This window comes from Anopheles moucheti, chromosome 3 (genome assembly GCF_943734755.1).
Source record: "Anopheles moucheti chromosome 3, idAnoMoucSN_F20_07, whole genome shotgun sequence".
Classification (NCBI taxonomy): domain Eukaryota; kingdom Metazoa; phylum Arthropoda; class Insecta; order Diptera; family Culicidae; genus Anopheles; species Anopheles moucheti.
This window is the reverse complement of record NC_069141.1, coordinates 11,972,289-11,985,415: the sequence shown is the minus strand read 5'-3', so window position 1 is coordinate 11,985,415 and position 13,127 is coordinate 11,972,289. Positions and strand designations below refer to the sequence as shown.

Sequence of the window (13,127 nt, the reverse complement as noted above, 5' to 3'; positions counted from 1 at the left end):
TTGACACGGCAGCTCGTTCGGTGACGAAACTTCGATACTAAAAGTTGAGTTGCATGAGGAGACCCACTCACAATGGCAAATGAGCAATATCTTCGAAAATAGAACTACGAAATTCTGCTTCTTCCACTCCACCAAGATGCTCGCTCTCACACATGACCGCGTGTCATGCGTGTCTAATCGATTATTTGCGCTTCTCAAAAATATATGCTCGGAAGCGTACCTAAGGGCCAACGACATCTCACACCCCGTGCTTGAAGGAGAATTGTTGGGATTTTTTCAAATTATCAACTTTCAAAACTTTTTGACATAACAATCACATCTCGTTCTCGTGTGTAACGGAACGAATCTGGAGCAAGTTTGCAAGTGGTTAAAGCGTTGCCTTCGTACCGTTTTCGCCCAACATTCGTGCTGGTGCTCGTGTGACGCATGCTCAACTCAAACCCATTCAAACCGAGAAGGGGGGGGGTGACAGTCTGACAAACGTACATAATTTAGTAGTTTGAAAAATATTTCTAAAAAAGCACGCTTCAACCATAGGCGGTAGCATAAAATTGTTCATTTTTTCATCCCTTTTCCGTTTGTCGTACAACAATATACGCGACACACAAGTACGCGTGACCACATACTCAGCAGCCCGCCAGTTCGGGAGAAGGTCTCAAATGCCTAGCTAGAGGCTACGGTAAGGACCTTTTTGCTACGGTACGGTACGCCGAACCCTCGCCGAATGCAACCAAAGGGCTAGAAGGTGCATGCGTGCATACGGTGCATGTGTGCATTGGGTTACAACTTCGGTTCTCGCGCGCGAGCAACGCGATAAAACGTACGTCGCTTGCCATTGCAGTCGCACACATGTGGTGCGGTTCCAGCTGGCTCGCTTCTGGCGTGGGAGTTTACGATGCGTACCACGGGGAACCGGTTCGAACTGAGAGCGAACGCTCTAACGCTCACTTACAGCCACGAAGTTTCTGGCCGCCGTGCGTGCGGTATCGTGTGCGAGTTGTTGCGTGCCAAACTGACTCTGCCCGGTACGGTCGGCTGTATCGGATGTGGCTTTTGTGTCGTGCCGTCGGGGAGGAAGTACGTTACGAATTTCGTTTTAATTACCGGTCAATATCAAACAGTTCTCCTCCGACGCATTAGTGACGAGCTCTTTCTGTGCTGTTTCTTTGTTTTGGCTGTCTCTGTGTGGTGTTAACAGTTTGTTGAAATTTATTTAAGAGATCAGAAGCGAATTATTGTGCGAAAGAGCGCACAAAACAGCTTCAAATTCAAACAAATTGTTCTGCTCCAGTTTGTGTTTGGCCAAAATTTAGACCCACTATGGATCGCCAGTGTCGTCGCACTCGTAGGCAACGAATCGATCTCCGAAGAATAATGTGATACAATGTGTGTGATGTGGTGTGAGCAACGTACGAGCAACAATTAGTGACCATCGTTGGCTCAAATTCAATGTTTTTCACTGCAACCGGCTTCAGAAAACATGCGATGTTGATTTTGTGGTTCTTGTTTGTGGTTTTAATCGCTAAAGGTGAGCCAAAGCTTTGAGCTGTTTTGTGTTGTTTGGGAGGGAAGAACTGGGTAGTTAAGATCATCTGCGATGAGCATCGAGTGCTCCAGCACAGAACATGAAGTACGATGAAAAGATCAATTTACTTTGTGACTGTTCGAATAGCTGATATTATGCACAGATATGACTGACGTTAGGATAGAAAAGGTACTGTGGAACCCTACACGGAGCTACAGGTGATGAGAAATTGGATTGCTGTTAGTGCTGTGTCCATTAGAACACTAGCAGCGCTAAGTCGTTATTTGATCCCATTTTTAACGATAGTAAAATAAATATACCTTCTCGGTTCGGTTTCGTGTGATAGTGGATATTAATCTTCAAAAGACAGGATCGGTATCAAACCCCATTCGGACAAAGTATCATTCACCCTCTTTCCATTCATTCAAATCCCCATCGATGCCGATAAAATCGACGCCAGACGCGGCTCGATTAATCACATCGGACCCCACAAGAGAACTTCCACGAAAGGAGGATTCCTGCAACAGCAATTCCGCCTGCCGCCGTTCTAGAATTACAGCACTGCTGATCCTGATTTCGCCAGTTATCAAAGATCGTAACAAGAGATCATTTACTATTGACTTTTAGTATCCCATTGCGATCAAAACAGGGGGCGGAATAATTGAATGAGTAAGTGGGAAGGATCGTGTGGAAAGTGTATCATTTATATCTTTCGATGCATCGAGCCAGTACAGTGCGCGGCATAGCTATACGACCGGTGAAAGCCAATTAATTAATTTCGTATTTTTTTATTATCATGTTCCATATTCTACCTTTTTCTTCATCATTTTAATATTACACAATTTATAGTAAATATCGAATTTAATGCATTACAGAATTATTAATTAAATAATATCATTCCCTAAACATCATCTCACCATTTTTTTGAATAGAAAGAAATTATTTATATAGTTGTGCCATGCACTGTACAGGTTCATTAAAATGAACAGAAAGCGGAAGGATCGTGATCAACGATATCATGCATAAAAGCAATAACTACATGAAATACTAGAATGGCGATTAGAGCATGGATATTAATTAACATGGATTAACCCTGTGGTGGATGCTCCTGACCGACGAAATGGATGGAAAGAGAGAAGGGATCCTTCAGGCTTTACCTGGCGAACTTACACACCGAGTTAGACCGCGACATGTGACTTCAAAAATAAGCTGAAACATCCTAGCAGATTTAACTAGCGATTCTCCAGCAACTAAAGGTTGTTATCTAACTGCAACAACTACTCTTCTGTTGCTCTCGTTCCAGACTATGCATTGGCCATTAAGTTGACAGAGCTACGAATTCCCAAGCACGCGATCCTGGGCCACACGGTCAAGCTCGAGTGTCTTTACGATATGGAGGGTGAAGCGCTGTACTCGGTGAAGTGGTACAAGGATGGTTGGGAGTTTTATCGGTACGTGCCTCGCGATGATCCTCCCCAACAGACCTTTCCGGTCGAGGGCATTACGGTGAATGTACGTGTTTGCAAAAAAACTTTTCAGCTACAGTCTTTAATCGTGTTTAGTAATTCGATGTTTTACCTCCTTGCCGCAGGTTCATAATTCCACCAACAGTCACGTGATGCTGGAGTCGATAAACTTATCCTCTGGCGGCAAATATCGCTGTGAAGCATCGGCCGAAGCACCCTCCTTTCAGACGGTCGCCGATAACGGTGAGATGATGGTGGTCGGTGAGTTGAATTTTGTGCTGCCAAATATTCTCGATCCCAGGGCATATCGGTGTGCATCTAATTGCTGTCTGTTCCTTTTTCTTCTCAGTACCACCGGCAACAGATCCTGTCATATCAGGGGGAAGCCCACGGTATCAGATAGGTGATCTTGTGCGAGTTAATTGCACTTCAGGCCAATCAAAACCAGCCGTCCATCTGGCTTGGTATATCAACAGCGAGCTGGCCGATCTATCTTATGTTCGGCAGTATCCAACCATAGTTTCCCTCGCACCTGACCATTTACAGACATCCACACTAGGATTGGAATTTCGCATCAAACCTAAGCATTTCCGCAAAGGAGATCTTAAACTGAAGGTGAGTGTATTAACCAATTAGCAACACAAATTTCCGTTTTTGATTGAACCTTTGTTGTCTTCTGTCCAGTGCCTAGCAACCATCTCAAACGTCTACTGGAAAAGCAACGAGGAAAGCATGGAAGCAGACAAGCCACAAAAGTCTCACATTCTGGAGTCGCGCAAAACTGGCCTTACGACCACTACCCGGGCGGATAGAGTTCATGGTATGAATGTACATAAACAACGGCAACAACGGCAAACATATATCTTACCAGTGCGGTTTTCCCTTTCCTTACAGCCAGCAACGGGGTTTCCAAATTTCAAATGTCGGAACAAAACTTTCCTTTGGTTGTTGCAGCCGTTTGCAGTCTTCTCTACGGCGCTAGTCTATGCATAGCTGGACGGTAACTGACCATAACAGCAATCCTGCGTATAAATGCTAACCGAGTGCATTCATTCATTGCATTGCGAACGAACAACTATTTCCTCGAATAGAACAAGATTACAGGAACTATTTAATAATTAATTTCGATTTGTAAATTCTTCATGAGTAAAGTAAAGCAAGTAGGCGCAAGAATGTATATTCAGGATGTATCGCATGTAAAAGACTTGAAACCAATATCGAGTAGCATGGTGGTACTCGATGAGCCAAAGCCAAATATATTTATGAGAGTGGCATGGGATAACAAAATAACGAAACAAAACAAAAACCCCGTGATGAAAAACTATTCATAAGGCACCAAACCGATTTAAGTCAACATCGTTTAGATGCGTATCACCGTACTAATTTCTATGCATTGACTCTCGCATGACCAAACGTGAAACTGAAATGTAAATTAATGACACTACAGTTGATTACAACTGACGGCGCGATACAGCTATAGGAGAATTAACCTCACTTTTCGAAGCACATTTACGTCCTTTTACCTACGACTTCTAATCTGCGAGCACGTCTCTAGAGAAACAGACCGGGAAAGAATCTTTGAGCGGCACGACACTTCGATCAATGGCTCCTTCTTCCTTAGCATGGAGAATCCTAATGGCGCCCAGAATACGAATGGGTCGAAGAACTGATGAAATCAAAAGGAAAGATTAGAGCTCAAATGCATGTTGTCCTATTAAATTAATAAGCTACTGTTTATGGCACAAATTACATACATGATCGAAGAAGTCGCTGTATTGTGTATTATCATTTTCTGTTTCTGTATTTTAATGGTTTAACTAGTGTTGTGCTTTATGAAGCTTTTACAAGGGGTCATTCATACGAATCTTTATCGAGGAATCATTCAAATCATGAGTCGATTCTCAAAAGATTCATGAATCCTCATAGATGCCTGAATCTCGTCGGATACATAATTTTGGGCGTGTTTTTCTTATGATTTCCTTGTCTAAAATAAGAAGTTTTATACAGATTAAATTATTATTACCACTGATAGCATTAATCCGAAATTCGTCAGCGCAAGTGAGATGGATTCAATGGGAAGTTTCCCTCATCTCTCGCTCAAACTTTCCGTCGGCTGGTTCGAAATTCCATACAAAACCAGCTGCTTTCAGATTTTCGACACCAAGAGAGCATCCAAGCCATAGAGGTAACATCAATTCCCCTGCAGCGTGCATATTTTGTTGCTTGGGCCATCACTACGCATATTATCAAACTCATGAGCACCATCGCTTGTGTAAGTGAGATAGACCATCGCTATTGCATTGCAGCACACTATCAAACTCGTGAGCACGATCGCTAGTGCAAGTGAGATGGATGAAACGGAAAGCTTTCTTCAGCTCACTCAAGCTTTCCGTCGTGTTGATTTGACGTTTTGAATGTAAACAAGTTGTTTACGCTTCGCAAGCTTGCTGCGCAATGCGAAAATAACAGTGAAATAGTACAAAGAACGTGTAATTAATCTACTTTTTCCGAAGTAGACGATTTTCCGTAAGAAAATAGTGATACAGAAGTAGTTGTTTTATCGTTTGGCTCGAGTGTTACAGTGCTACAATGTTTATTACACAAAGAACCTATCGGATCGGTTGGGGAGGGTTTGTCTGCTGCCAATAGCGCCTCTTCCACCACCGGAGTTGATTCTTCGGTAAGGAGTTTATTCCTGCGTGCAACCCGGTTGCAGGAAGCTGTACTTCAATGCGCAGCATCTAACAGAGCACGAGAAATATAGCAACCAAGTGTAAAATGAGGATGGAGAGAACGTTACAACAGGATTTATGTTTCATATGTTACACTGTTGAGAATGCCGCGAAATGCTTTATGGTTGAAGCGATCTTCCTATATTCCCTTTAACCTAACATAATTTATTTTGTTTTGTAAAGCTAATCGTTCAAAGTAGCACACTATTGTGCTAGGATATTCGAAACATTACGGCGTTGTTGAAAATGGCCCAATCGGGTTCGAATGCTAACGACTAGGTAATACGATAGAAAAAGCCTTATTTACATGATAAACGTTATTTCATTATGTTTACAACTAAATGTACAAAATCCAAATCGACGAACCAACTGAATAAAAAGCGAATTTATGTTTATGAACATTGTACGAATATGTAAACATTTCTACAGATTATGTAGCGTTTTTGTATTATAGTTTAACTATTATCTAGTTCAAGTGAATTAAAAAACGAATTTCCGTAAGATAAACAAGATGTTATGTGACTTCTGTGAAGAAAGAAATGGTTTTTGTAATTTTCACTCACTTCGCTTCGTTGCTCCGCGATTATTCCAAACGCCATCCAGGAGCGCCGCATCCGTCACCATTGTTTTGATTTTCAAACTCTCCCGTTCGAAATCCCATACAAACCAGCGATTTTCAGATTTGTGACACCAAGAGAGCATCCAAGCCATAGAGGTAACATCAATTCCCCTGCAGCGGGCTCACAGCTGTTCCGCTCTCACATGTTTTCATCGAGCGTCATACGAAATCCCATACACACCAGCGGTTTTCAGATTTCTGACACCAAGAGAGCATCCAAGCCATAGAGGTAACATCAATTCCCCTGCAGCGTGCATATTTCGTCACCTGAGCCATCACTACGCATACTATCAAACTCGTGAGCACGATCGCTTGTGTGAGATGAATGAAACAGAAAGCTTCCTTCAGCTCACTCAAGCTTTCCATCGCGTTGATTTGACGTTTTGAATGTAAACAAGTTGTTTACGCTTCGCAAGCTTGCTGCGCAATGCGAAAATAACAGTGAAATAGTACAAAGAACGTGTAATTAATCTACTTTGCCCGAAGTAGACGATTTTCCGTAAGAAAATAGTGATACAGAAGTAGTTGTTTTATCGTTCGGCGCGAGTGTGACAGTGCTACAATGTTTATTACACAAAGAACCTCCAATCGGGTTCGAATGCTAACGACTAGGTAATACGATAGAAAAAGCCTTATTTACATGATAAACGTTATTTCATTATGTTTACAACTAAATGTACAAAATCCAAATCGACGAACAAACTGAATAAAAAGCGCATTTATGTTTATGAACATTGTACGAATATGTAAACATTTCTAAAGATTGTGTAGCGTTTTTGTATTATTGTTTAACTATTATCTAGTTGAAGTGAATTAAAAAACGAATTTCCGTAAGATAAACAAGATGTTATGTGACTTCTGTGAAGAAAGAAATGGTTTTTGCAATTTTCAGTCACGTCGCTTCGTTGCTCCGCGATTATTCCAAACGCCATCCAGGAGCGCCGCATCCGTCAGTTTTGTTTTCATTTTCAAACTCTCCCGTTCGAAATCCCATACAAACCAGCGATTTTCAGATTTGTGACACCAAGAGAGCATCCAAGCCATAGAGGTAACATCAATTCCCCTGCAGCGGGCTCACAGCTGTTCCGCTCTCACATGTTTTCATCGAGCGTCATACGAAATGCCATACAAACGAGCCGTTTTCAGATTTTCAACACCAAGAGAGCATCCAAGCCATAGAGGTAACATCAATTCCCCTGCAGCGTGCATGTATTTTTTTAAATGGGCCATCACTACGCATACCATCAAACTCATCTCACTTCATCTCACTTACACAAGCGATGGTGCTCATGACTTTGATGGTATGCGTAGTGATGGCCCAAGTGACAAAATATGCACGCTGGAGGGGAATAAACGTTACCTCCCGCTAATACATGCTCTCTTGGTGTCGAAAATCTGAAAACCGCTGGTTTGTATGGGATTTCGTATCAGCCGACGAAAAATTGGAGCGAGGAGATGAGGGAAATTTCCCATTGAATCCATCTCACTTGCGCTCAGTCCGCACATCTCTGTACATCTCAGTCCGAAATTATTTTGTTTTGTTTGTGAAAATATGGAATATCAGAGTAGTAAAAGGCGCTTACTAATTAGCTGTTATTAAGCGTAGAAGTGAAATCTTTCGCATCTTTGGGGAAACATCAAGTGTTTCGGACGAAAAGTGAAGAAATATATCACCGCTACCACCATTAAGCTTGAATTAAGGTACGTATTTTTATTAATCTATCTTACTTTATGTGTTATCTTACTAACACCTAAAGACAGTACGAGGGTTCCATTGGCCCAAAAAATGATGCACACGTGTATAGGGTACACGCAGCTAGGAATCTATAATATCTCAAGATACTGTACCATGGTTTGGTTTGTTACAGTCTTTCCAGTCTGCTAACGAAACGATACGGCACATACACACACACGCACGCACATAATCGTTCGGGTCGGAAGAAGCAGCTCTGAATTACCGAAAACAAAACAGTGTTAAAACACAATCATTAAATTCAACCAAGAAAGTTGGCTTAAATCGAACAGTCGAAAAAACAAATCAGACTTCTGTAGGGGTTAGTGCAAAAACATGGGTTCCATAATGCAAAACCAATCTAGCTTGAGCGAAGAAAAGTACTCACAATCACAATTCGAACGTAATGTTCCCTTCCATGATGCCACAGCATGTCTTCTGTCAAGTGCCATATTCCGCTGTCCGTCTTCATACAATGTTGTTGTCCGTTTGCTGTAAAACGTTTGTTTTGACTAGTGCCGTTCGAAGTAGTATCACGCGAAGTATTTCCCTCAATGAATACAGCCCAAAACTCACATGAGAGAGCACATTCTCTGTGTAATGCTGATTAGAAGATATCCTGCTCATACACGTACGTATGTATTCCTAGTATGTAAGCGAGCAGAGCCAGAACTCAATTTCCAATGATCGATCGAATGTTTCGTTATTACCTGGCAAGCTTATATTACTATATACTATATAACATAGGATGGTTGATGCAGCACGCGTGTCATTTCATTGCATTTTGGACACCTCAAACTTGGTGTTGATGATTTCCTCGTCCGAATCCAACACAGGAAGAGCCGCGTCCGCGATAGCGGCCGGGATGTTATCTTCGACCCATTTTAAATTTTCCTCGTCCGTGGTGGGACTTTTAGCGTTCGGTTTTGGAGAATTGCTGCGTGCTCCACGCATTTTCACACCATACGCGTCAGAAATGAATTGCTCTTCTTCCTCTGAAACAGTGAAAGGATAGAGAAGAAAACGAACTTCAGCACAAGCTCGGAAACGAACTGCTCGAACGCATTACCGTCGTCTTCATCTTCCGGATTATCGAGAAGTGGCGTGAATGCATAACGTTGGTTATTGTTAGTGGGTCGCCAAAGGATCATAATCACGAGCAGCAAGGTGGAAAACAGTACATGCCAGAAGGCATCATCGACCCACAGCTCTTTCCAATCCGTTAAACAATCCGCAAACCGGTGTACCTTTATGGAGTACAGCATGAACACGACGGAAGCTAGCACGGCAAATATGAGAGTGTTGGTGAAGTGTCTATACAAAGAGAGCTTCACCATGTTTCTGCAAGCAAGGAAGAACAAGGTATTAAACCATGCGAGACTAACTTCATCCATGCAGGTGACTTACCGTCGGAGACGCAAAGTGCGAGTTGTCTGGACGAGCGAGGTGAATATCCACCAACAGATGGCCGAGTCTAGTACGGCGAGCGGTATGCTGGCGACAAGTATTTGATTACTCGGGTCATTTTTCGTGTGCATGATGCGCAGATAGCTTTCTACGCATGCCAGTACCAAGTACAGCACACCTGTACCTACCACCCGATGCAGCATTGGTCCTAACCGGGGTCTAAAAATGAATATAAAATATTAAAATGTACCACCATATACTGAGTAGCATGTTTCTTACTTACTTCACTATTCCAAAACCCAGAGACACAATGATGACAAGCATACGGGCCAATGTTCGCTTCCCACAGGAAACCCATTCCGCTAACAGTACCATGCCTTTCACGGACACTCCGGTAGAATTGATGCTCTGATACTCACCGTAGAACATGGCCTTTTCCAACATTCCCAGCAGAATTACACCTCCAATCCAGAACTGTATGCGAAGCAAATCTCTCCATTGCAAGAAAGACACGGTCAACCAAACAATACCCAGTAGAACATAAACCAAACACATCGCACCGTAGAACTGATGGATGGAAAAGATGATTTTAATTATTTTTAACAGGTATGAAAAAAGATTTAACGTTTTATACCCACCGGTAGCAGTGGCCAATCCACTGCAGATAAGTAACCGCTTGAACGTCTGATTTCCACATGCACACTCGCCGTGTACTCTCCAAACATCTCCAACTCACCGTTGGACCGTGCGCCTTCTTTGTCCCCTGGTTCAATACGCAGGATAAAGATGTATAGTCCATCCTTGGAGACCGTAAATACCGGTTGTTGTTCGCTGCTTAACTGTGAAGCGAAGAAATACGGTGTGTAATTGCTTGGGTTTCGGTTACTCAATCGAAGTTCTACTATCTTACTGCTCCAATGCTGCGTCGAGATGGTGCAGAAGCTGGATGACTGGCTTCAGCAAATTTTGTTTCCGGAATTACGATGTGCCGATCATTGCTGCATACATTCGGGTACACTGTGGAATCAATCTGCGTTACATTGTTTCTCGTCGGGAAACGCTCATCTTGCAAAAGGTAGGACTGAAAATAGATTCAATTTGTGTTGAAAATAATGAGAACAGCATAACCAGCACACGGTGACTCACATAGCTAACATATTCTTGCCAACACTTCAACTCTCGTAGGCTCCAGGATATATTTACACGTGTTTCCGCATTGCTATTTGGCTGGGAGAGCGCCGGTTCGCAAGTTACTTTATATGCAAATAAATAAACACACATGAAGGATGACACATACAACACCATTTGGTACAGTACACTTACCCTGCACGTAAATACTAAACCCGTCGTAAAGTGATTTCGGTATTGGAATATACGTGTTTCGCTAAAAATGATAAGAAGCGATGGAAATGTGTCATTTGTTTTCGTCACCATGTTGTACAGTGTCGCCCTACCAACCCCTTTTCCCGTTCATTAACCACGAAGGAAACGTCCACAAGGGCTCGAGATTCATTGAACAGCACAATACATACCTTTGTTAACACTAGGTCCCATTTACCCTGCTCGGGGAATGCGAAAACACTATTTACACAAAGCAATGCGTAAAATATCCGCAACCGATGTCGCACCGCCGTCCTGTCGTTCATCGCAGTACCGTTAAATGCCCTTTCGTTCGAGAATATTTCTACTGCTGAATGGAATTGCTCCACTGCCAAATCAACCGCACTAGAGTTTAATAAGCTTTGGAGGAAGGAAAAAGCACGGCTTTTAAAACACCGGCGATGAATAACTTTTTTTTAGTGAAAAAAAAGTTATTTCAAGTTTCTTACTTGCATGGCAGCTTTGTTTACACCATTCAACAAACATTGTGACGTTTACAGGTCGGCTGAAGGGGAGAATCGTTCAGCTGTCATATTGCTTTGACAGCTGACTCCTCGGGTGACGAAAAATGAAGCCGCGTTTATTTGTACCGGTTGTTACTTTCTGTGCGTTGAGTTTTAAAGTAAAGAATAATAAAAACTGATCAAAAACCCGTTGAAAAGACCAAATAAAAAGCGTTTTGAATATGTACTTCATCAATTCCATGAATATTACTGCCTATTGCAAATATTTCCCCCCGGAAGGAGGAAAAGGAGTCGGGAAATTTATACTGCCACAGGGTGACTCTATACCTTCAGCGGTGAGAAGGAGCTAGCTAATTTTTCAATGTCATGCGTACCACATTTACAGCAAATTCCTAACGTTTATTTATTGAGGTAGGTAAGAAGTAGCACCTAGTACAGCAATTTTGGTCGAAACCCGCCGAAAGGTATGCAATGTTTAAACACTAACTTTCCCGTTGGTCGTGAAAAATTTCTTCGAAAACTACCAGTTTCCGAATTTAAAGTACCAGGAGAGCATGCACGGAAGAGGTTGCTCCTGGTACTGCGCCGTAAGGTATGCAATGTTTATACACTAACTTTGCAACCAACTTGCAACGCAATGCGCCGTAAGGTATGCAATGTTTATACACTAACCTTGCGACCAACTTGCAATGCAAGTTTGGTGCATGCAAGAAACTTGCAGCAAGATGGCGCGCAAGATGGCGCCCAACTTCGTACTTGCATGCAACAAACTTGCATGCAAGCTTGCATGCAAACTTGCATGCAAGTTCTTGCAAGCAAATTATTGCATGCAAACTTGCATGCAAGTTTGCATGCAAGTTTGTATGCAAGTTTGCATGCAAGTTTGCATGCAAGTTCTTGTATGCAAACTTGCATGCAAACTTGCATGCAATCTTGCATGCAAACTTGCATGCAAACTTGCATACAAACTTGCATGCAAACTTGCATGCAAACTTGCATGCAAGAACTTGCATGCAAATTTGTATACAAACTTGCATACAAACTTGCATGCAAACTTGCATACAAACTTGCATGCAAACTTGCATACAAACTTGCATACAAACTTGCATGCAAGTTTGCATGCAAGAATTTGCTTGCAAGAACTTGCATGCAAGTTTGCATGCAAGCTTGCATGCAAGTTTGTTGCATGCAAGTACGAAGTTGGACGCCATCTTGCTGCAAGTTTCTTGCATGCACCAAACTTGCATTGCAAGTTGGTTGCAAGGTTAGTGTATAAACATTGCATACCTTACGGCGCATTGCGTTGCAAGTTGGTTGCAAAGTTAGTGTATAAACATTGCATACCTTACGGCGCAGTACCAGGAGCTACCTCTTCAGTGGATGCTCTCCTGGTACTATACATTCGTAAACTGGTAGTTTTCGAAGAATTTTTTCACGATTAACGGTAAAGTTAGTGTTTAAACATTGCATACCTTTCGGCGGTTTTCGACCAAAATTGCTATACTAGGTGCAACCTCTTCCGTGGATGCTCTCCTGGTACTATACATTCGGAAATATTGGTGCAATTTCGTTTATACTTTAAAGTCAAAGTCGATATTCTTCTCTGCATTTAATTTATCACGTAGAAACAAATGTTTTATATAACCAAGGAAGATATGTTTGATCAATTTGTTACCTTTTTACCTTTATTAATTTGTTTTGCTGTAAATTAACTCTGCTGTAAAATTTTCAAAAATCGCACAATCGGCACAAATTTTTTGGGGCGAGGCCCTAGGCGACCGCCTACTCCGCCTACCGTTTGA

General features: G+C 42.2%; 2 protein-coding genes across 4 annotated transcripts; one reads left to right on the top strand and one right to left on the bottom strand.

The window, feature by feature from the left end:
* The first annotated feature begins 1,364 nt into the window (after positions 1-1,364).
* LOC128305671 (uncharacterized) lies at positions 1,365-4,728 on the top strand. Its single transcript, XM_053043241.1, has 6 exons — positions 1,365-1,528; positions 2,829-3,037; positions 3,117-3,252; positions 3,341-3,606; positions 3,676-3,811; positions 3,886-4,728. The coding sequence occupies exons 1-6, from the start codon at positions 1,450-1,452 to the stop codon at positions 3,993-3,995; spliced, it is 936 nt and encodes a 311-aa protein (XP_052899201.1). The 5' UTR covers positions 1,365-1,449; the 3' UTR covers positions 3,996-4,728.
* A 3,309-nt stretch (positions 4,729-8,037) lies between these two features.
* LOC128302075 (transmembrane protein 87A) lies at positions 8,038-11,327 on the bottom strand. 3 transcript variants are annotated; one of them, XR_008287364.1, is made up of 11 exons: positions 11,311-11,327; positions 11,014-11,221; positions 10,805-10,865; positions 10,628-10,734; positions 10,392-10,562; positions 10,120-10,320; positions 9,765-10,048; positions 9,482-9,700; positions 9,144-9,415; positions 8,463-9,069; positions 8,038-8,291 (listed from the first exon to the last, which is right to left on the bottom strand). XR_008287364.1 is itself a non-coding variant. In XM_053038799.1 (10 exons), exons 2-10 carry the CDS (start codon positions 11,125-11,127, stop codon positions 8,849-8,851), a joined length of 1,650 nt encoding a protein of 549 aa, XP_052894759.1. In that variant the 5' UTR covers positions 11,128-11,221; positions 11,311-11,327; the 3' UTR covers positions 8,038-8,848. The 3 variants fall into 3 exon arrangements, 1 of the variants encoding a protein (XP_052894759.1); XR_008287363.1 differs by having other exon boundaries at positions 8,038-8,719; positions 8,785-9,069; XM_053038799.1 differs by having other exon boundaries at positions 8,038-9,069.
* Between the last annotated feature and the right edge of the window lie 1,800 nt (positions 11,328-13,127).

Bases quoted from the DNA above. Each gene is read 5' to 3' on its own strand.
- LOC128302075 (XM_053038799.1), bottom strand. From the start codon at position 11,127: ATGAACGACAGGACGGCGGTGCGACATCGGTTGCGGATATTTTACGCA. The intron at 10,049-10,119 runs GTGGGTATAAAA...TCCATCCATCAG, and splicing joins TGGATTGGCCACTGCTACCG to TTCTACGGTGCGATGTGTTT. The intron at 9,701-9,764 runs GTAAGTAAGAAA...ATTCATTTTTAG, and splicing joins CTGGGTTTTGGAATAGTGAA to ACCCCGGTTAGGACCAATGC.
- LOC128305671 (XM_053043241.1), top strand. From the start codon at position 1,450: ATGTTTTTCACTGCAACCGGCTTCAGAAAACATGCGATGTTGATTTTG. The intron at 3,253-3,340 runs GTGAGTTGAATT...TTTTCTTCTCAG, and splicing joins CGGTGAGATGATGGTGGTCG to TACCACCGGCAACAGATCCT. The intron at 3,812-3,885 runs GTATGAATGTAC...CTTTCCTTACAG, and splicing joins CCGGGCGGATAGAGTTCATG to CCAGCAACGGGGTTTCCAAA.